This window comes from Ranitomeya imitator, chromosome 6 (assembly GCF_032444005.1).
Source record: "Ranitomeya imitator isolate aRanImi1 chromosome 6, aRanImi1.pri, whole genome shotgun sequence".
Taxonomy (NCBI): domain Eukaryota; kingdom Metazoa; phylum Chordata; class Amphibia; order Anura; family Dendrobatidae; genus Ranitomeya; species Ranitomeya imitator.
The window spans coordinates 198,884,230-198,906,035 of record NC_091287.1 but is presented as its reverse complement, the minus strand read 5'-3'; the positions used below and the strand labels follow the sequence as shown (position 1 = coordinate 198,906,035).

General features: G+C 42.9%; 1 protein-coding gene across 1 annotated transcript in view; it reads left to right on the top strand.

The window, feature by feature from the left end:
- Window positions 1-21,806, top strand: part of TRIO (trio Rho guanine nucleotide exchange factor) — a 2,940,676-nt gene that overhangs the window by 1,094,634 nt on the left and 1,824,236 nt on the right. Inside the window, 2 exon segments of the mRNA XM_069730426.1 lie at window positions 3,474-3,640; window positions 14,682-14,801. Of these exon segments, the coding sequence (XP_069586527.1) occupies window positions 3,474-3,640; window positions 14,682-14,801 (287 nt within the window).

Sequence of the window (21,806 nt, the reverse complement as noted above, 5' to 3'; positions counted from 1 at the left end):
TTTACACAATCCATGTAGTCAACAGCGGCCTTGTTGTTCCGCTAGTGTACACCTTGCTGACAGACAAGAGCCATTCTACATACCAGAGGTTGCTGCAAGAGCTGAAGAACTTGCAGCCTGAACTGCAGCCAGACAACCTGATGTTGGATTTTGAACTAGCTGCAATACAGGCATTTGAAAGTGAATTCCCCAACCTTGTGAAGACTGGTTGCTTTTTCCACCTATTACAGTTGGTTTGGCGTAAAGTTCAAAATGAAGGACTCAAGATGCAATACCAAGGTGACCATGAATTTGCCCGTTGGATATGAATGATACCTGCCCTGGCCTTTCTACCACCACAGAATGTTGTGCAATCATTTGAAGAGTTGGTGGAAGATCCTGACTTTTCAAAATAGTTGGCAATAGGTATTGCTTCTTGTGGAGACAGCTATATCGGTCGAATGAATCACAGAGGATGTCAAGCACCTTTGTTTCCAGTACATTTCTGGAATGTGTATGAACGAATATTGAATGATCAACAGCGAACAAATAATGATGTCGACGGATGGCACCCTAGCTTTCGAGAAACATCTTTTCCAACATATGTACTGGTTCATTAACTGTCTGAAACATCAGCAAGAGCTCCATATTTTTGAAATTATTCAGATAATAGCAGGAAATCCCATCGCTGCAAGAAACAAAAAGTATGCTGCAATTTCAGCAAGGGTTAAACGTATCGTGCAAGATTTCAATAATAGAAGCTTGATGGATTATCTGAGAGGCATTGCCTACAGCTTTGAATTTTAGTTCATGATCACATATTGTATGTTTTGAGAGCAGTGTTTTTAGCTGTAAAATAATTCAAGCATTATAACCTGTAATTTGTATTTTCTCTTTTTCTCTAATCCTTCCCCTTTATACCTTTTTATGTTTCTTGTTAAAACAGTTTTGATATATACAGTTAAAGCATAACTATACAAAAACATGTTATGTTATAGTACCTGTGCCCATGATATTCATTTCCAAAGAAGACCTTCCAGCAGCTTCACTTCTGTGTGAAAAGTCTCATCCAAGTTAAAGCTCCATGTGCTGCATGATTTCAGTGGTTGCTAAGGAGGTTGTTTCTCCTTAGTAGCAGTACTTGTGGATGGATTCTAGAGGGCGTGGCTGCACAGGAACATGCAACTAACAATATATTCCCTATGATGTATAAAAGGCTGCTGGTTTACTGCCCTCTGCAAAGCCCCCCTATGTGTTCCATCCTGTAACGGCTTTACACACGCAGGGTGGAAGCCCTCCTCTTGTCCAGGACAGAGCACATGAGCGGAGGGTGAAGGGGAGCTTTGCAGAGGGCTGTGAACAAGCAGCCCTGAATGTATCATAGGGAGCCAGGATCCGTTCTGCTACCAAGGGGGCACGACCTCCTTAGTAACCAATGAAATCCTACTATTTTCCTGTCTGTTTGTAAAATTACTCATCTAGAAAACAAAGTTTTAGAATAAAAAAACTAATTTGATCAGAATTCTATGTCTTAGACTCATATGGTGTATTATTAGTGATAAGCGAACCTGCCAATGTTCAGTTCAGGCAGGTCTTTCCTGGATGCAGGAGCAAATTGCTAGAGACAAAACATCCAGGGATGAACTGCTGGGGGTGAAACATCCGGGAGCAAACCATCGGGGGGCGAACTGCTGGGGGTGAAACATCCGGGGGCGAACTGTTGGGGGCGAAACATCCGGGGGCGAACTGCTGGGGGAGAAACATCCTGGGGCGAAACATCCCGGGGCGAAACATCCGGGGGCGAAACATCCGGGGGCGAAACATCCGGGGGCAAAACATCCAGGAGCAAAACATCTGGGGGTGAACTGCTGGGGCGAAATGTGTGGGGGCGAAATGTGCGGGGGCAAAACAACCTGGGGGCGAAGTGTACCTGGGGGCGAACTGCTGGGGGCGAAATGCTGGGGGCGAACTGCTGGGGGCAAAACTTCCTAAAACCGCAATTCTATGGGGAAAATCTAAACAGAAAACTCTGTGTATCCAGAAGAGAAATTAACTTCTTGCAGATTTCAAAATCACACCACAGGTCACTTTATACAGATTAGAACTGTGTCTGCAGATTAATACAGTTTTCTTATGATGATTTTCCTTTAACCCCTTAACGACCAGAGGTATTTTGGTTTTTGTGTTTTTGTATTTTACTCCGTTTACGGGATGAGTTGTACTTTTGAAGGGCACAAGTTGTTTGAACATATCATGTTCTGGAAAACAGGAAAAAAATCCCAAGTCCAGTTAAATTGGAAAGAAAAAGTGCAATTCCACAGTATTTTTCTTTATTATGTTCACTAACTGCCAATATGATTCCCAGGTCATTATGAGGTCACAGACACCAAACATGTATAGATTATTTTTATTTAAGTGGTGAAAAAAGTGTTCAAAGATTGTCACTGATGGGTGGCATTTTTGACGCTTTTCCGATAAGCATGAATTAAATGCCGCTGTCAGAGAATGACAGTGTAATTTAACTAGCTAACAGCCGCGGGTGGATCACGATTCCACCCGCCGCTGTTGTGGGCACATGTCAGCTGTATATATCAGCTGACCTGTGCCCGGAAAGGTATGGGCACAGCGCTGGAGCGCACACCAAACGGGGAGTCTGACATCGGCGTACTATTATGCCCGATGTCAGAAAGGGATTAGTATACAGCTTATCTTAGTAATTGGCCTGAATAAAAAATAATCATCATTAATCCATATGACATATTTGAAGTAGGGAGATGCACAACAATGTAAAGTAGGCTAATTTTTAATTTTTGACCTGAATGTTAGTATAAGGCCACGTTCAGTATATGGTCAGTAGGTTACCTTAATATTTGTAAGCCAAAACCAGGAGAGGGTGATAAATACAGAAGTGGTGACGTGTTTCTATTCTACTTTTCTTCCGATCGTCCCACTCCTGGTTTTGGCTTGCAAATACCGATTTAAAATACTGACCAAATGTTGAACGTGTTTACGTAGCCTAAGGGTATTTTCTGTTCAAGTGCTGTCTGTGAATAAAACTGACTCCACACGAATGATACTCAACCTTACTTAATTACGTTGTTTAAATGAATGATCAAATATCCGTGTGAAAAAAAAATTGCATCATGCAGTGTTCTCTTATATAGTTTGGATAACAACTGCTTATTCAAGTCTATGAATGCGCCAAAAAATCATATGTATCATCTGTAGAGCATCCGATTTTTACAAATACATTGCAGTTATTAACATTGGAAACTGTATTTGGTCTTGTCAATGTTATTAACTTCTGTTGAGTAAAACAGACATAAAAAAATATGGATTATTGACCATAAATAAAGTAAATAATGAGTTGTTTTCTAGATGAAATTCTGACACTTTTATACATTGGTATGAATTTCACCTTGCTGATACTTTGTAAAACCGTTTAAATTAACTTCAGTTATGCAAGTTTTTCATAAGTGTTCATTTTCGTGTAGGTGTTGACCTTCTTTGTGACAGAGATGTGGATATGGCAACGCGTGTGCAAGATTTACTTGAATTTCTACATGAAAAGCAGCAGGATTTGGACTTATCAGCAGAACAACACAGAAAACATCTAGAGCAATGTGTTCAGCTTCGCCATCTTCAAGCTGAAGTAAAACAGGTATAACATAAATTTTAATGAGATGTAATATACAGTGGGTACAGAAAGTATTCATACCCCTTTAAATTTTTCACTCTTTGTTTCATTGCAGCCATTTGGTAAATTCAAAAATGTTATTTTTTTTCTCATTAATTTTTCTCTGCACCTATCTTGACTGAAAAAAACAGAAATTTAGTAATTTTTGCAAATATATTAAAAAAGAAAAACTGAAATATTACATGGTTAGAAGTATTCAGACCCTTTGATCAGTATTGAGTAGAAGCACCCTTTTGAGCTAGTACAGCCATGAGTCTTCTTGGGAATGATGCAACAAGTTTTTCACACCTGGATTTGGTGATCCTGTGCCATTTTCCTTGCAGATCCTCTCCAGTTCCGTCAGGTTTAATGGTGAATGTTGTTGGACAGCCTTTTTCAGGTCTCTCCAGAGATGCTCAATTGGGTTTAAGTCAGGTCTGTGGCTGGGCCAGTCAAGAATGGTCACATAATGTTCTGAAGCCACTCCTTTGTTATTTTACCTGTGTACTTAGGGTCATTGTTTTGTTGGAAGGTGAACCTTCGGCCAAGTCTGAGGTCCAGAGCACTCTGGAAGAGGTTTTCATCCAGGATATATCTGTAGTTGGCCACATTCATGTTTCCTTCAATGACAACCAGTTGTCCTGTCCCTGCATCTGAAAAACACCCCATAACATGATGCTGCCACCACCATGTTTTACTGTTGGGATTGTATTGGGCAGTTGATGAGCAGTGCCTGGTTTTCTCAACACCTATCACTTAGAATTATAACTAAAAAGGTCTATATTCGTCTCATCAGACCTGAGAATCTTATTTCTCATAGTCTGGGAGTCCTTCATGTGTTTTTTAGCAAACTCTATGCAGGCTTTCATATGTTTTGCACTGAGGAGAGGCTTCTGTCGGGCCACTCTGCCATAAAGGCCCAACTGGTGGAGGGCTGCAGTGATTATTGACTTTGTCCCATTTCCCTACTGCAGCTCTAGAGCTCAGTCACAGTGATTTTGGGGTTCTTCTTTACCTCTCTCACCATGGTTCTTCTCCCACGATTGCTCAGTTTGGCTGGACGGCCAGGTCTAGGAAGCCTTCTGGTGGTCCTAAACGTCTTCCATTTAAGGATTATGGAGGCCACTATGCTCTTAGGAACCTTGAGTACTGCAGAAATTCTGTTTTAACCTTGGCCAGATCTGTGCCTTGCCACAATTCTGTCTCTAAACTCCTTGGCCAGTTCCTTTGATTCTCATTCAGTCTGACATGCACTGTGAGCTGTGAGATCTCATATAGACAGGTGTGTGCCTTTCCAAATCAAGTCCTATCAGTTTTTATTAAACACAGCTGGACTCCAAAGAAGGAGTAGAACCATCTCAAAGAGGATCACAAGGAAATGGGCAGCATGTGACTTAAATATGAGTGTCTGAGCAAAGGGTCTGAATACTTATGACCATGTGATATTTCAGTTTTTCTTTTTTATTAAATTTTCAAAAATGTCTACATTTCTGTTTTTTTTTCTGTCAAGATGAGGTGCAGAGTGTACATTAGTGTGAAAAAATGAACTTTTTTTCAATTTACCAATTGGCTGCAATGACACAAAGAGAGAAAAATTTAAAGGGGTATGAATACTTTCTGTACCCACTGTATAAGAAATCCATAGCGCAGAAGAATGAACATTGTAATTGAATTTGAATGATGAATACAATTTGATCTGCAGTTTACTTTAACAATGTTGAGAAATCTGTATGCACAGACTTACCGTATTTTCTGGTGTATAAGACGACTGGGCGTATAAGACGACCGCCATCCTTTCCATATAAAATATGGAATTTGGGATATGCCCGCCGTATAAGACGGGGGTCATCTTATACACCCAGTCATCTTATACGGCGTGTGGTTCCCAGGGTCTGGAGGAGAGGAGACTCTCCTTCAGGCCCTGGGATCTATATTCATGGAAAAAATAAAGAATAAAAATAAAAAAAACATGGATATACTCACCCTCGGACGGCCCCTGGCTCACAGCGCTGCTAGCGTCTGCTTCCGTTACTGAGAATGCAGTGAGTGAAGGACCTTCGATGACGTCGTGGTCAGGTGACCGCTCATGTGACCGCGACGTCATCTGTCATGATTCCAATGGCAGGGAATCACAAAAGGACAAGCACCAACGAGCTCTAGGGTGATGGAACACAAATAACAATAGCCGGGGAACGTGCCTACGTTGATCCTAGACGTCTCGCACCAGCCGAAGATCTAACTTCCCCTATTAGAAGAAACACAGACCCCTCTTGCCTCCAGAGAAACACCCCACAGAAATAGCAGCCCCCCACACACAACGACGGTGAACCGAGAGGAAGGCACATACACAGTATGAAAACAGATTCAGCAAAATGAGGCCCGCTAAAACTAGATAGCAGAGGATACAAAAGCAAACTGCGCGGTCAGCAAAAAACCCTTCAAAAACCCATCCTGTAATTACTTGAACTCATGTTCCAACTCATGGAACATGAGGAGCAATTACAGCCCACTAGAGCAACCAGCAGCAAAGAAACAATAATATGCAAGCTGGACAAGACAAAAATAAAGCAAAACGTGGAACAAGAAAATCAAAAACTTAGCTTGTCCTGAAGATAACTGAAGCCAGAAGCTGAGGTAACAAAACACTCTGATAACCTTGATAGCCGGCGGAGAAATGACAAGAAAGCCCGGTTAAATAGGAAACTCCCAAATGCTAATAGAACAGGTGGACACCAGAGACAGCAGAACACAAATCACCCAGTACCATCAGTAACCACCAGAGGGAGCCCAAAAACAGAACTCACAACAGTACCCCCCCCTTGAGGAGGGGTCACCGAACCCTCACAAGAACCACCAGGGCGACCAGGATGAGCCCTATGAAAAGCGCGGACCAAATCATCAGCATGAACATCAGAGGCAACCACCCAAGAATTATCCTCCTGACCATAACCCTTCCACTTGACCAAATATTGGAGTTTCCGTCTGGAAACACGAGAATCCAAGATCTTCTCCACAACATACTCCAATTCTCCCTCCACCAGCACCGGAGCAGGAGGCTCAAGCGAAGGAACAACAGGTACCTCATACCTCCGCAACAACGACCGATGGAACACATTATGAATAGCAAACGATGCCGGGAGATCCAAACGAAACGACACAGGGATAAGAATTTCCAAGATCCTATAAGGACCGATGAACCGAGGCTTGAACTTAGGAGAAGAGACCTTCATAGGAACAAAACGAGAAGACAACCACACCAAGTCCCCAACACGAAGTCGAGGACCCACACGGCGACGGCGATTAGCAAACTGCTGAGCCTTCTCCTGGGACAACTTCAAATTGTCCACCACATGACTCCAAATCCGATGCAACCCATCCACCACCATGTCCACTCCAGGACAATCAGAAGGCTCCACCTGACCAGAGGAAAAACGAGGATGAAACCCCGAATTACAAAAGAAAGGAGAAACCAAGGTAGCAGAACTAGCCCGATTATTAAGGGCAAACTCGGCCAGCGGCAAAAAGGTAACCCAGTCATCCTGATCAGCAGAAACAAAACACCTCAAATAAGTTTCCAAGGTCTGATTAGTTCGCTCCGTCTGACCATTCGTCTGAGGATGGAATGCAGACGAAAAGGACAAATCAATGCCCATCTTAGCACAGAACGTCCGCCAAAATCTAAACACAAACTGGGATCCCCTGTCAGAAACGATGTTCTCCGGAATCCCATGCAAACGAACCACGTTCTGGAAAAACAGAGGGACCAACTCAGAGGAGGAAGGCAACTTAGGCAAGGGTACAAGATGAACCATTTTAGAAAAGCGGTCACACACAACCCAGATGACGGACATTTTTTGAGAGACAGGGAGATCCGAAATAAAGTCCATGGAAATGTGCGTCCAAGGCCTCTTCGGGATAGGCAAAGGTGACAACAATCCACTGGCTCGAGAACAGCAAGGCTTAGCCCGAGCACAAACCTCACAAGACTGCACAAAAGAACGCACATCCCTCGACAAGGAAGGCCACCAAAAAGACCTGGCCACCAAGTCTCTAGTACCAAATATTCCAGGATGACCTGCCAACGCAGAAGAATGGACCTCGGAGATGACTCTACTGGTCCAACTATCCGGAACAAACAGTCTCTCAGGCGGACAACGATCAGGTTTACCCGCCTGAAACTCCTGCAAAGCACGTCGCAAGTCTGGGAAGACGGCCGACAAAATCACCCCATCCCTAAGGATACCAGTGGGCTCAGAATTTCCAGGGGAGTCAGGCACAAAACTCCTAGAAAGAGCATCCGCCTTCACATTCTTTGAACCTGGCAGGTATGAAACCACAAAATTGAAACGAGAGAAAAACAGTGACCAACGAGCCTGTCTAGGATTCAGACGCCTGGCAGACTCAAGGTAAATCAGATTTTTGTGATCAGTCAAGACCACCACACGATGTCTAGCACCCTCCAGCCAATGACGCCACTCCTCAAATGCCCACTTCATGGCCAAAAGTTCCCGATTACCCACATCATAATTCCGCTCAGCGGGCGAAAACTTCCTAGAAAAGAACGCACATGGCTTCATCACCGAGCAATCGGAGCCTCTCTGCGACAAAACCGCCCCCGCTCCAATCTCGGAAGCATCAACCTCAACCTGGAAAGGAAGCGAAACATCAGGCTGACGAAACACAGGAGCAGAAGAAAACCGGCGTTTAAGTTCCTGAAAGACCTCCACAGCCGCAGGAGACCAATCAGCAACATCAGCACCCTTCTTAGTCAAATCCGTCAAAGGCTTAACAACACTAGAAAAATTAGTTATAAAACGACGATAGAAATTAGCAAAGCCCAAGAACTTCTGCAGACTCTTAAGAGATGCAGGCTGCGTCCAGTCACAAATAGCCCGAACCTTGACGGGATCCATCTCAATAGTAGAAGGGGAAAAAATATACCCCAAGAAAGAAATCTTCTGGACTCCAAAGAGACACTTTGAGCCGTTTACAAACAAGGAATTAGCCCGCAGGACCTGAAACACCTTCCTGACCTGCTGAACATGAGACTCCCAGTCATCAGAAAAAACCAAAATATCATCCAAATACACAATCATAAATTTATCCAGATATTCACGGAAAATATCGTGCATAAAGGACTGGAAGACTGAAGGAGCATTAGAAAGTCCGAAAGGCATTACCAAATACTCAAAATGGCCCTCAGGCGTATTAAAGGCGGTTTTCCACTCATCACCTTGCTTTATTCGTATAAGATTATACGCACCCCGAAGATCAATCTTAGTGAACCATTTAGCCCCCTTAATGCGAGCAAACAAATCAGTCAACAAAGGCAAAGGATACTGATATTTTACGGTAATCTTATTCAAAAGACGATAATCTATACAAGGCCTCAAGGACCCATCTTTTTTGGCCACGAAAAAAAAACCTGCTCCCAAAGGGGACGAAGATGGACGGATATGTCCCTTTTCCAAGGACTCCTTAACATAATCCCGCATAGCAGTATGCTCTGGCACTGACAGATTGAACAAACGACCTTTAGGAAATTTACTACCAGGAATTAAATCTATAGCACAATTGCAATTCCTGTGAGGAGGAAGCGAACTGAGCTTAGGCTCCTCAAAACATCCCGATAATCAGACAAAAATACAGGAACCTCAGAAGGAGTAGATGAAGCTAAAAAAATCGGAGCTGCATCATCATGAACCCCCTGACATCCCCAGCTTAACACAGACATTGTTTTCCAGTCAAGGACTGGATTATGAGTTTGTAACCATGGCAGACCAAGTACTAGAACATCATGTAAATTATACAATACCAGGAAGCGAATCACCTCCTGATGAACGGGAGTCATACGCATGGTCACTTGTGTCCAGTACTGAGGTTTATTCATAGCCAAAGGTGTAGAGTCAATTCCCTTCAAAGGAATAGGGACTTCCAGAGGCTCAAGACTAAACCCACATCGCATGGCAAATGACCAATCCATAAGACTCAGGGCAGCGCCTGAATCCACATAGGCATCGACGGAAATGGATGATAATGAGCAAATCAGAGTCACAGACAGAATGAACTTAGACTGTAACGTACTATTGGCAACAGACTTATCAACCTTTTTTGTGCGTTTAGAGCATGCTGATATAACATGAGCTGAATTACCACAATAAAAGCACAACCCATTTTTCCGCCTATAGTTTTGCCGTTCACTTCTAGACTGAACTCTATCACATTGCATTGTCTCAAGTGCCTGTTCAGAAGACACCGCCAAATGGTGCACAGGTTTGCGCTCCTGTAAATGCCGATCAATCTGAATAGCCATAGTCATAGACTCATTCAGACCCGTAGGCGCAGGGAACCCCACCATAACATCTTTAATGGCCTCAGAAAGGCCATCTCTGAACTTTGCAGCCAGAGCGCACTCATTCCACTGAGTAAGCACTGACCATTTCCGAAATTTTTGACAATATATTTCTGCTTCATCTTGCCCCTGAGAGAGAGCTAATAAAGCTTTTTCAGCCTGAATCTCCTGGTTAGGTTCCTCATAGAGCAAACCCAATGCCAGAAAAAACGCATCCACATTAAGCAACGCAGGATCCCCTGGTGCCAATGCAAATGCCCAATTTTGAGGGTCACCCCGCAGGAAAGATATAATAATCTTAACCTGCTGAGCAGGGTCTCCAGAAGAGCGAGATTTCAAAGAAAGGAACAGCTTGCAATTGTTCCTAAAATTCAGAAAACTAGATCTATCTCCAGCAAAGAACTCTGGAATAGGAATTCTAGGTTCAGACATAGGAGCATGTACAACAAAATCTTGTATATTTTGAACCTTAGCAGCAAGATTATTCAAGCTGGAAGCTAAACTCTGGACGTCCATGATAAACAGCTAAGGTCAGAGCCATTCAAGGATTAAGAGGAGGAAAAAAAAAATCAGCCAGGCTGCAATTAAGGCTAAGCAGCAACCTCAGAGGAGAGAAAAAAAAAAAAACTTCCTCAGACTACTTTTCCTCCTACTTCAGCCCAAAAATTCTGGCCGGCTATACTGTCATGATTCCAATGGCAGGGAATCACAAAAGGACAAGCACCAACGAGCTCTAGGGTGATGGAACCTGAGCTGACCGCGACTTTAAACCTGAACACACAAATAACAATAGCCGGAGAACGTGCCTACGTTGATCCTAGACGTCTCGCACCAGCCGAAGATCTAACTTCCCCTATTAGAAGAAACACAGACCCCTCTTGCCTCCAGAGAAACACCCCACAGAAATAGCAGCCCCCCACACACAACGACGGTGAACCGAGAGGAAGGCACATACACAGTATGAAAACAGATTCAGCAAAATGAGGCCCGCTAAAACTAGATAGCAGAGGATACAAAAGCAAACTGCGCGGTCAGCAAAAAACCCTTCAAAAAACCATCCTGTAATTACTTGAACTCATGTTCCAACTCATGGAACATGAGGAGCAATTACAGCCCACTAGAGCAACCAGCAGCAAAGAAACAATTATATGCAAGCTGGACAAGACAAAAATAAAGCAAAACGTGGAACAAGAAAATCAAAAACTTAGCTTGTCCTGAAGATAACTGAAGCCAGAAGCTGAGGTAACAAAACACTCTGATAACCTTGATAGCCGGCGGGGAAATGACAAGAAAGCCCAGTTAAATAGGAAACTCCCAAATGCTAATAGAACAGGTGGACACCAGAGACAGCAGAACACAAATCACCCAGTACCATCAGTAACCACCAGAGGGAGCCCAAAAACAGAACTCACAACAGTCATCGAAGGTCCTTCACTCACTGCATTCTCAGGAACGGAGGCAGACGCTAGCAGCGCTGTGAGCCAGGGGCCGTCCGTTTTTATTCTTTATTTTTTACATGAATATGGATCCCAGGGCCTGAAGGAGAGTCTCCTCTCCTTCAGACCCTGGGAACCACATGCCGACATCCAGGATCGCTCCCTGCACACGCCGTACCCGGCGTATAAGACGACCCCCGACTTTTGGGACAATTTTTAGGGGTCAAAAAGTCGTCTTATATGCCGGAAAATACGGTAATCTGTGTTCACACATCCGACCCATAGAGTGTCATTGATCCATACACATATCTTTTATAAAAATGGATCAGTGTCTTTGGTCCTTGAGACTCACTTCTAAAAGAGCAGAAACTTGGAAGACATAGGGCACAATTCATCAAAGAATTCATAAAATAATTCTGGTATAAAATCTTTGAAAAGTCACAAAATTTAGCAACTCAGAGTTGCAACTAATGGCGCCTCCGCATCAAAATAGGTGCAGCTAGGGTGGGACAGACATGACAACCGCTACTTTTTAAATTCATGAATAGCTGCTGCCTTCGCTATGCCACCTAGGTTTGTACGCCACTTTTTGGACACACCTGATTCTTGAAGAAGTGTACCATAGCTTGTACTTCAGTATTCCATTCAAATTTCATCTGTTTTTAAGGCTATGTGCACACGTTGCGTATTCGTGTGCGGATTTTTCCGATCAGATTCAGAAAAATCCACAGGTAAAACGCCCTGCGGATTACCTGTAAATTTAGTGCGGGGATTTACCACGGTTTTTGTGCGGATTTCACCTGCGTTTTTACACCTGCAGATTCTAAGGGATAGGAGTAAAACGGTGCGGAATCCACACAAAGAATTGATATGCTGCAGAAAATCAACTGCAGCAATTCTGCACGGAATTTTCCGCAGCATGTGCACAGCAGATTTGATTTTCCATAGCTTTACATGCTATTGTAAAACACATGGAAAACAGCTGCAGATCCGCAGCTTCAAATCTGCAATGTGTGCACTCACCCTTAGTGATTCATTGCCAGTAGTGAATGGATAAAAAAATAGTTAAAATAGGCTGCAGGTAACTTCTTATTAACAAGTGTCTCAGTTTTTAAAAAAATAAGGGATTGTTACATTAATATTGTGTAACTCATTGCCTGGGAACTTTTCAGAATATTTTCCCACGCTCGAGTTCATATGAGTTCATCCAGCAGAGGGCGCATCACCGCGACTTGAGGTAACTACAGGGCATTTCCCTGCATTCCATTCATTCACCAAGTTTTACAGCTAGGAGCACAGCTGCATTAGCAGAGCTCCTGGGTGTAAAATGATTTAACCCCTTCAGATGGATTTACAGCGTGGGACAAGACTGAACGACGGAAGGTATGGAATATTGTTGTTTGGTTTTTTTTTTAACTTTGATTCAGGTGACAAGTGTCTTCAGGTGGATTAAGAGTATAATAAAATATTAAAACACCATGTGTCTTTCATTAAAATACTTTTTAATAATGTGTGTTTTATTAACCATTTCGTACTTTTGGATCAATAATGGATAGGTGTCATAATTGACCCCTCTCCATTATTAACCTGGCTTAATGTCCCCATACAATAGCAATGTGACATTAACCCTTTATTACCCCATATCCCACCGCTACAAGGGAGTGGGGAGAGAGTGGCCAAGTGCCAGAATAGGCGCATCTTCCAGATGTGCCTTTTCTGGGGTGGCTGGGAGCAGATGTTTTTAGCCGGGGGGGGGGGGGGGAGGCAATAACCATGGTCCCTCTCTAAGCTATTAATTTCTGCCTTCAGTCACTGGCTTTACCATTCTGGCGGAGAAAATTGCGCGGGAGCCCACACCAATTTTTTCCGCGATTTAATGCTTTATTTTAACAGCTAGAGTCCCCAAATTTGGCACACATACACTTCTAACATAAGTAGTGAGGAGTAAAAAAAGACGGGATCTGAAATGGATTACTGTATGTAAACCATGTCTCATATCCTGTCGGGTTTGGGAAGGAGATAGCAAAAGATATATTTCATGCAGCGCTAGATAGCAGAGAAGCCGGTAATTCAATTGCCGGCTTCTCTGCTATCTAGCGCTGCATGAAATATATCTCACTGATATATATATATATATATATATATATATATATATATATATATATATATAAATGCATATATATATATATATATATATATATACATATATAGACAGTATATATGTTTTAACGAATATTTGAGCCCATGGATCCATTGTATGTCCGTTTTGCAAGCCGGCGAGAAAATATCGCAGTATGGATGCCATACGGATTACATACGGATGATGACATGTGCAAAATACGCTGCCACACTCTGCATACGGATGACATACGGATCACTATTTTGGGAACATTTCTGCGTATTACGACCGTAAAAAATGGACCGTATTTCCCTACGCTGAGTGTGACGCCGGCCTAATGCTACAGAAGGAAAGGTGCCTCTGCTAGCAGCACTGTGGCCATACTACTGTACCAGACTGTCAGCTCGCTCTGTGAAGAGGATATGCACAGCAGATTGCAGCAGGGGTCAAATTAGTAGAAAACCAGCAGTGAAAGAAATAAAATTCATATTTTATCCAGCTTCTTTGCAAAAACTCCTGCCAGCACACGTTAACATGGTAAAATAAAACACTTTTTTTTAATTACATAGTAACATAGTTAGTAAGGCCGAAAAAAGACATTTGTCCATCCAGTTCAGCCTATATTCCATTATAATAAATACCCAGATCTACGTCCTTCTACAGAACATACGGTATTATGTGATTAGTTCACTGACATATATTAACTCTTTATTGTCTGGGTACTATTTAATATTCAAACCAGTCTTAGTAGAATACAAAAAACTTACATCAGGATATAAAAATGTGTAACTTTAATTATATTTAAAGAAATATGTATGTTAATGTATATTTAACATATTTATTAAAATTATTGTTTTTTTATATATATATTAACTTTTTTTTATAAATCATGTCTATTAATAAAGCAGAATTAATTCCTCTTTACTAGTTAGCCTATTTAGATGGCATGTTTTGGGAATAAACATCCAACAGGCTTCTTTCTCTTTTCAAGAATTGTCTAAAGAAGTGTCTAAACTTAAAAAAAAATGGTATGCACTACTTTTTGATAGTAATTAACACATCTTGTTTACTAAATCACCTACAATAGAGGGTCTTATGTTTTTACCTTAAATACAACAGGTACTCGGCTGGATCAGAAATGGTGAATCTATGCTAAATGCTGGATTAATTACTGCCAGTTCACTACAAGAGGCAGAGCAACTTCAAAGAGAACATGAGCAGTTTCAGCATGCAATAGAGGTAAGCATCAGTCTTAAGCCGAGGTCACATGGCCATCAATTCTCATATGCTAGAGAATCCAGATGATTGTGGTAATGCCACACTGATCAAACTCTGTCAGAATTTGATCCAAATGTCATCTTAGGGTTCCTTTCCACTTGCGAGATAAACGTCCGTGTCTCGCATGTGAAAACCAAACTGTGGAATCGGCACTCCAGAGTGGAAGAGTGCGGCTGCATAGCAACACATGGAGCCGCACCCTCCGCTCCCAAGTGCCGGCGCCAGAGCTTGGTTTTCACATGTGAGACACGGACATTTATCTCGCAAGTGGAAAGGAGCCCTTAGTGTGATCAATTTCTCTTCCATGAGAGAATCGTATTCACAGGTGCGGAGAATATGGAGACCTTAAAAGGGTTTTCCCACGGACAAAAGTTAATTTAACCACTTAGTTACAGAGCCAATTTGGTACTTAATGACCAAGCCAATTTTTACAATTCTGACCGCTGTCATTTTTATGAAGTTATAGCTCTGGAACGCTTCAACATATCCTACTGATTCTGAGATTGTTTTTTTCTTGACATATAGTACTTCATGTTAGTGGTAAATTTTTTTCTATATAACTTGTGTTTATTTATAATAAAAAAAACAGAAATTTTTCAAAAATTTTGCAATTTTCAAACTTTTATTTTTTGTACCCTTAAATCAGAGCATCAACTTTACATCAGCACAATTTTGTAAACATAATTTTTTTTTTTGTGAGGACGCTATGAGGGTTAAAAGTTGACCATCAATTTCTCATTTTTCCAACAAAATTTGCAAAACCATTTTTTATAGGGACCACCTAACTTTTGAAGTGAGTCAATCTAACAGAAAATAGCCAAAAGTGACACCATTCAAAAAAACTGCACCCATCAAGGTGCTCAAAACCACATTCAAGAAGTTTATTAACCCTCCAGGTGCTTCACGAGAACTAAAGCAATGTGGAAGGAAAAAATGAACATTGTACTTTTGTCACGATCCAGGTTTGGAGCTGTGGCAGATCTGGTTTCCCTCTGATTAAAACTTTTTTTTCCTTTCTGGTCATTTGGGGTTAATGCAGTTTTTCCCCCCGGTGGCCGCTGGTGTTATTGCATTACATTGCTGCTGGGTCAGCTGATGTCGGTGGTGACCACTCCCACCATCCTTCATAAGGTCACCTGATGCATCAGCTGACTGTTGGTTATACAGGTCCTTTGGATACCAACCTTGCTGGAAAAGGAGCTTGCTGAGTGCGGTTGTTCTTCAGCTGAATTCTCATACCTGGTGCATTACTCTGCTGTACGGTGCATTGCAGCAGAGAAAGCTAAGTGTGGTGTTATTGTTTCTTTGTCCCTTTGTTGTGTAACTTTCCCTGTGTTGTATTAGTGCGGCGGTGGGACCAGTGCTCTCACCTGCCAATTCCCTACCCAGGGATAGGTGCAGGTCGAGTGAGGGCTAAGGTATCCAGCTCGGCGACAGCTTGAAAGAACCTGTACAAGGATGTCAGGAAGAGCTGGGCTCATCCTTAGAAGAGTGCAGGAGGTGTCCATTTCCCTGTTCCCTATCACAGGGCCCACCGTTGTTAAAGTGTACCCTTGTGTGTTCTGCTGTTTTGTGACCAACCTCTTGTCGAGTCGGGTCATGCTAGGACAGTCACTTTGTGACAACTTTTTTCACCAAAAATTTACTTTGCAGCAAACTTTTTTTATTTTTGCAAGGGTATCAGGAGAATATGGATCACAAAATTTGTTGTGCAATTTCTCCTGAGTACGCCAATACCTCTTATATGAGAGAAAGCCACTGTTTGGGCGCATGGCAGGTCTCAGAAGGGAGGGGGCCTAGTTTTACTTTTTGAATGCAAAATTGGCTGGAATTAATGGTGGGTGCCATGTCACATTTGGACACCCCCTGATGTAAATAAACAGTGGAATCCCCTAATTCTAACTCCAACCCTAACCCCAACACACCCCTAATCATAATCCCAAGCCTAATCCCAACCGTAACCCTAACCACAACCCTAACCCCCAACACCACCCCCACCCCCAACACTTCCATAACCCCAACACCACAACGCTAACCCCAACACAAACCTAACCCTAACCCTATTCCAACCCTAACCCTAGCTCTAGCCTTAATGGAGCACCCCCAGACACAGGGCCACGAGTTCTCGGTACCGGGCCTCTCTGAGACCGGTTCTGAGGCTGTCACGGTGGCTAGACCCAGTCCGTGACCCTGCTAAGGGGCGTCCTGTAAAGGGATTTGTACAGTCCGTCAATGGTTCGTGACACCACCTGTGGTGTTCAGTCAGGGTGACCGACGCTGCTGTGGGGTCCACTGGGGTGATGGAATGGCAGCTGGATGGTATAACCTTCACAGGTGAAGTATGTCCCCAGGGCTTCCCAGTAAGGTGGATGGTGATGGTGTAAGGCACAATCAATAACGAGGACACAAGGTTGCAGTCTATTTACCTCTTTACTGAAGGCTTCAGGAACCTCAATCCAGAGTACGTTCAACAGGGCTCTCTGAGACCGGCCGGTTCGATGGGCACATCCAGAGTTTCCCTCGCAGATGGAAATCGTTGCCTACCAATAGCGCCTGTGTGTTGTAGTCCTACCCTGCTGAGCATTCGGAATAGTCCTCACAACTGCTGTTCTCGTTCGTTCGTTCTCTACAGCTCTCTCTCTCTCTCTCGTTCTTTGGTTCCAGATGTTGCTAGTTTCTAACGTCCCCCAGATATGTTATGGCTAGGACGCCACCCGTTTGACGGGAAGGCTTGGAGGTCTTCCGGGACCCTAGAGACGCCCCTCTCCCAATGTTGTCCCCTATGTCTTCGTAGGTGTGAAAGGTAGACAGCCAACCTATAATCAACTGTCCAGCGGAATTTGAAGTAAGGCCTGAAGTCAGTTACTCCTACGGTGATCCGGCCACCGACTACGCGCCTCAGTAAGATGTTGCCTTCCTCTCTCGGCACGACTCTTACTGGCTCTCCATTGTGCTGATCTCGTTTACACTGGTCCACAATATTCTTCCCCTCTTGTCTCTCTCTTAGGATACCGCCGCAAGGTGTGCAGGCGCGGTTCCGTTACGTTCTGTTCTGTCGCTAGACACCTGCCAGGTTCCCACGCCTGACAGGGACCCCCCTGTGCCTTCTCCCTGCAACACCCCCTGCCACGGGATGTTGCCTGGTTCCAACCCAGTCAGCTTCTGACCAACTTCCTCCCCAGCCCCTAGTTTTATCAGTGTGAGGAGTGGCCCAATAAATAAAGCCTTTTGCTCCCCCCAGTGGCCGGAGTGTGAAGTGTAATGTGTTCTGGTGATACCTGGTCAGGATAACTCTTTAGTGCCATCAGACGTACCGCTGCTCCCCTTAGTGGCAGAGTTCTATACTGCAACGACCAGGTCTCTGGGGCGCTGCATTAACCCTAGCCCCAAACCTAGCTCTACCCTAACCCTAGTGTTACGGAACTGCAACAAAGAACTAGGATAGAGGGGGGAATACTGACTCTGCACTAAGACTAGGCTGATACCCTACGATGGAGTGGGCAACCCATTCCTTGTGAATAGACCCACCAACGATCCTAGGTTAATCTAAAGCGAAGACCTATAGATGGGGGGAAGGAGGTCCCTAACAGATCTAAGGACTGGGTATAAAAACAGGTCACTTCCTAATAGAAAACACAGAGAAGGCTGCAGAAACCAAGTGAAAACAGAAACTAAGTATAGCCGAACCATAGGTCCCAGAACTGGGTAAAATCCAACACAGAAAGCTATCACAGCACCTAGCCAGAACTCTAGCACTCTAGATTAACACTGTTGTCCAGCAAGGACTGGGAGGCAGGTGCTGGTTAATAAAGGGTGATACAATCACCTGACATAAGACAACCCAGCACCAGGAGAAAAAGACTAGCAGCCAGAAAACCACAAGATGGTGGATGGTCAAAAACAAAACAGATTCTAACACCTAGCACTACCCTAACCCTAGCTCTCACTCCAACCCTAACCCTAGCCCCAATCCTAACCCTAATGGAAAAATGGAAATAAATCCTTTTTTTAGTCTTATTCTTTTTACATAGCTAAGAGCAGGGGTGTCAAACTGCATTCCTCGAGGGCTGCAAACAGGTCATGTTTTCAGTATTTCCTTGTACTGCACAGGTGATAATTTAATCACCTACACAAATAATGAGTTGGTGATTAAATTATCACCTGTGCAGTACAAGGAAATCCTGAAAATATGACCTGTTTGCAGCCCTCGAGGAATGCAGTTTGACACCCCTGGCTAAGAGGGTCTTAAAGGGGGGTTTGATTTGCTATTTTTATTTTGATCACTGTGATAAGGGTATATCACACTGATTAACATGAACCAATATGAAAAACCTCCTATTGTTGTGGGGTGCTGGCCGACAGATCTCAGCTGCCGTTAAAAGGCATATCAGCGGTCATTAAGGGGTTAAATCAATATATCTTGGAATAATAATTTCCACAATTGGATGTATTTAAATAGAATGCTCTTGTGCTGAAACAATCTTAGAAATGTGCCCCTGCTGTGTACTGTGTAATGGCTGTGTCTGACCATACAGGAGCATGGTTTGATCATACCACATCTCCTGGTCAGGGGAGGACACAAAAAAGAGGATACAGACAGTACAGCATGGGATCACAGTGGATTCATTCTTTGAAGCGGACAGGACGACGGAGGGGAGCAGAGCACAGGACGGAGGACTGGGGAGGAGATCGGTGGCGGTGGTGGGGGGGGCGGATTATATTGCATCATCGGCCATGGCTGGATTGTAATATTTCACCAGTTTTCATAGGTGAAATATTACAAATCACACTGATTGGCTATTTCACTTTCAACAGCCAATCAGAGCGATCATAGCCACGGGGGAGGGGGGGAAGCCACCCCCCCCTGGGCTAAAGTACCACTCCCCCTGTCCCTGCAGATTGGGTGAAATTGGAGTTAACCCTTTCACCCGATATGCAGGGACGCGATCCCTCCATGACGCCACATAGGCGTCACAGGTCAGACTTTAATGATGCCTACATGGCGTCACAAATCGGGAAGGGGTTAAATAATTGTTTAAAAAGAGGCAATGAATTGCTTTACCTCACAAAAAGAATTGGCTGCAATTTCCTACTGTTATGTCTGTATCCTCTCTTTTTCTGCCCACCTGCCCAGGAGCTGTGGTATGATCAGACCATGACCCAGTGCGGTAAGACACAGCCATTAGGCTACGTTCACATTTGCGTTGTTGGGTGCAGCGTCGTCGACGCATACCGACGCATGCGTCATGCGCCCCTATCTTTAACATGGGGGGCACATGGACATGCGCCAGTATGCATTGTATTGCGTTTTACGACGCATGCGTCAATTTGACGCACCAGACAGGGCGCGGACGACGCTACTTGTAGTGTTTTCCCTGCACCAAAAATTCATTAACATTACTAGTTTATGTCAACGCATGCGTTAAAAAACGCAGCGTTGTGTATATGCGTTGTTGGTTGCATCGACGATGCTGCGCCCAACAACGTAAATATGAACGTAGCCTTACACAGTACACAGGGCATTTATAAGATTATCTCAGCACAGGAACATTTTATTTAAACATCCAATTGTTGAAGCTATTATTATTCCAAGATCTATTGATTAAAATCAACTTTTTTTTGTGGGAAAACCCCTTTCATTTCGCCATCCCTCCATTGCCAGTCTCAGCATATATCGGACTGGGATGACATCTGAGTGCAGTCTGATGTCACACACACATCCCTAGACTAATATGTGTGATCGTGAGCCGATCATCGTATTCACTCTCAGCACGTTGCAATTATTTTGTCATGCCAAAGCGGCATCAGAAAAAAATTGCAGATCTGCACTGCCCCATAGTATAACATTGGTCCAAGTGCTTTGCAATAAAACATCAGATAGCCCTCGACTGTGTTATGCTCTGTTGGATTGCTCAGCAGTAATGTTAGTGCTGCTGTGACTTTTTACATGTGAGCTCCAGTTTCCCTCAACTTGTTTAACTCCCTCCTGATGCCGTTAATTTTTTTTTTGTGTTTTCAATTTTTTTTTTCCTCCCCTTCTTCTAAGACCTCAGGCACATTTCAGTATTTGGTCTGTATTTTGAACCTGTGTTTTATGGCAAAATCAGAAATGGACCTTCCAGATAAACGCTGTAATTAAAATATTGACACTTGTTCTGTGTATTCTAAACACTCCTGGTTTTGGCATACAAATACTTATGAAATACTGATGTGTGAATACAGTTTAAGAGCCATAACATTTTTCTTTGTCCACATAGACATATATGGATGCTTATTTTATCATAGAATGTACTGAAAAACAGTAAAAATATAAATTGGTGTGGTAAAATGGAGAAAAAAACTGAATTCCGACTTTGTATTTTGAAACTATGAGACTTGTGATAATGGATAATTTTCCTTGTTTAAAAAAATGACGGTCTCATTTTTTAAATGTATTTGTTTCTATTTGTGATACAGTGGGGTATTCCCTCCAAAATATTAAAGGAACTTCTACACCTTTATTGAGGTCCGATATTAATTATTAATGTCAGCTTTAGTAACAATAAATAACTTAGTTATGGCTTAATGTTATCTGTTCCTCATGCTGTATATGTAAGAATGACGACTAACTGAGATAAACCTGTGTACAGTCTATTGCATACATACAGTGGTGAAATAAATATTTGATACACTGCCGATTTTTGCAGTTTTTCCACCTACAAAGAATGGAGAGGTCTCTAGTTTTTTTCGTAGGTATACTTCAACTGTGAGAGACAGAATCTTGAAAAAAAATCCGCAAAATCACATTGTATGATTTTTACATAATTAATTTGCATTTTATTGCATTATATAAGTATTTGTATAACAATAAAAAAAACAATTTAATAATCGGTAAGGAAACCTTTGTTTGCAATTACAGAGGTCATATGTTTCCTGTAGTTATGAAAATGAAGTAATGTTCCAGCTCCTTCAGTAAAATCACAACAA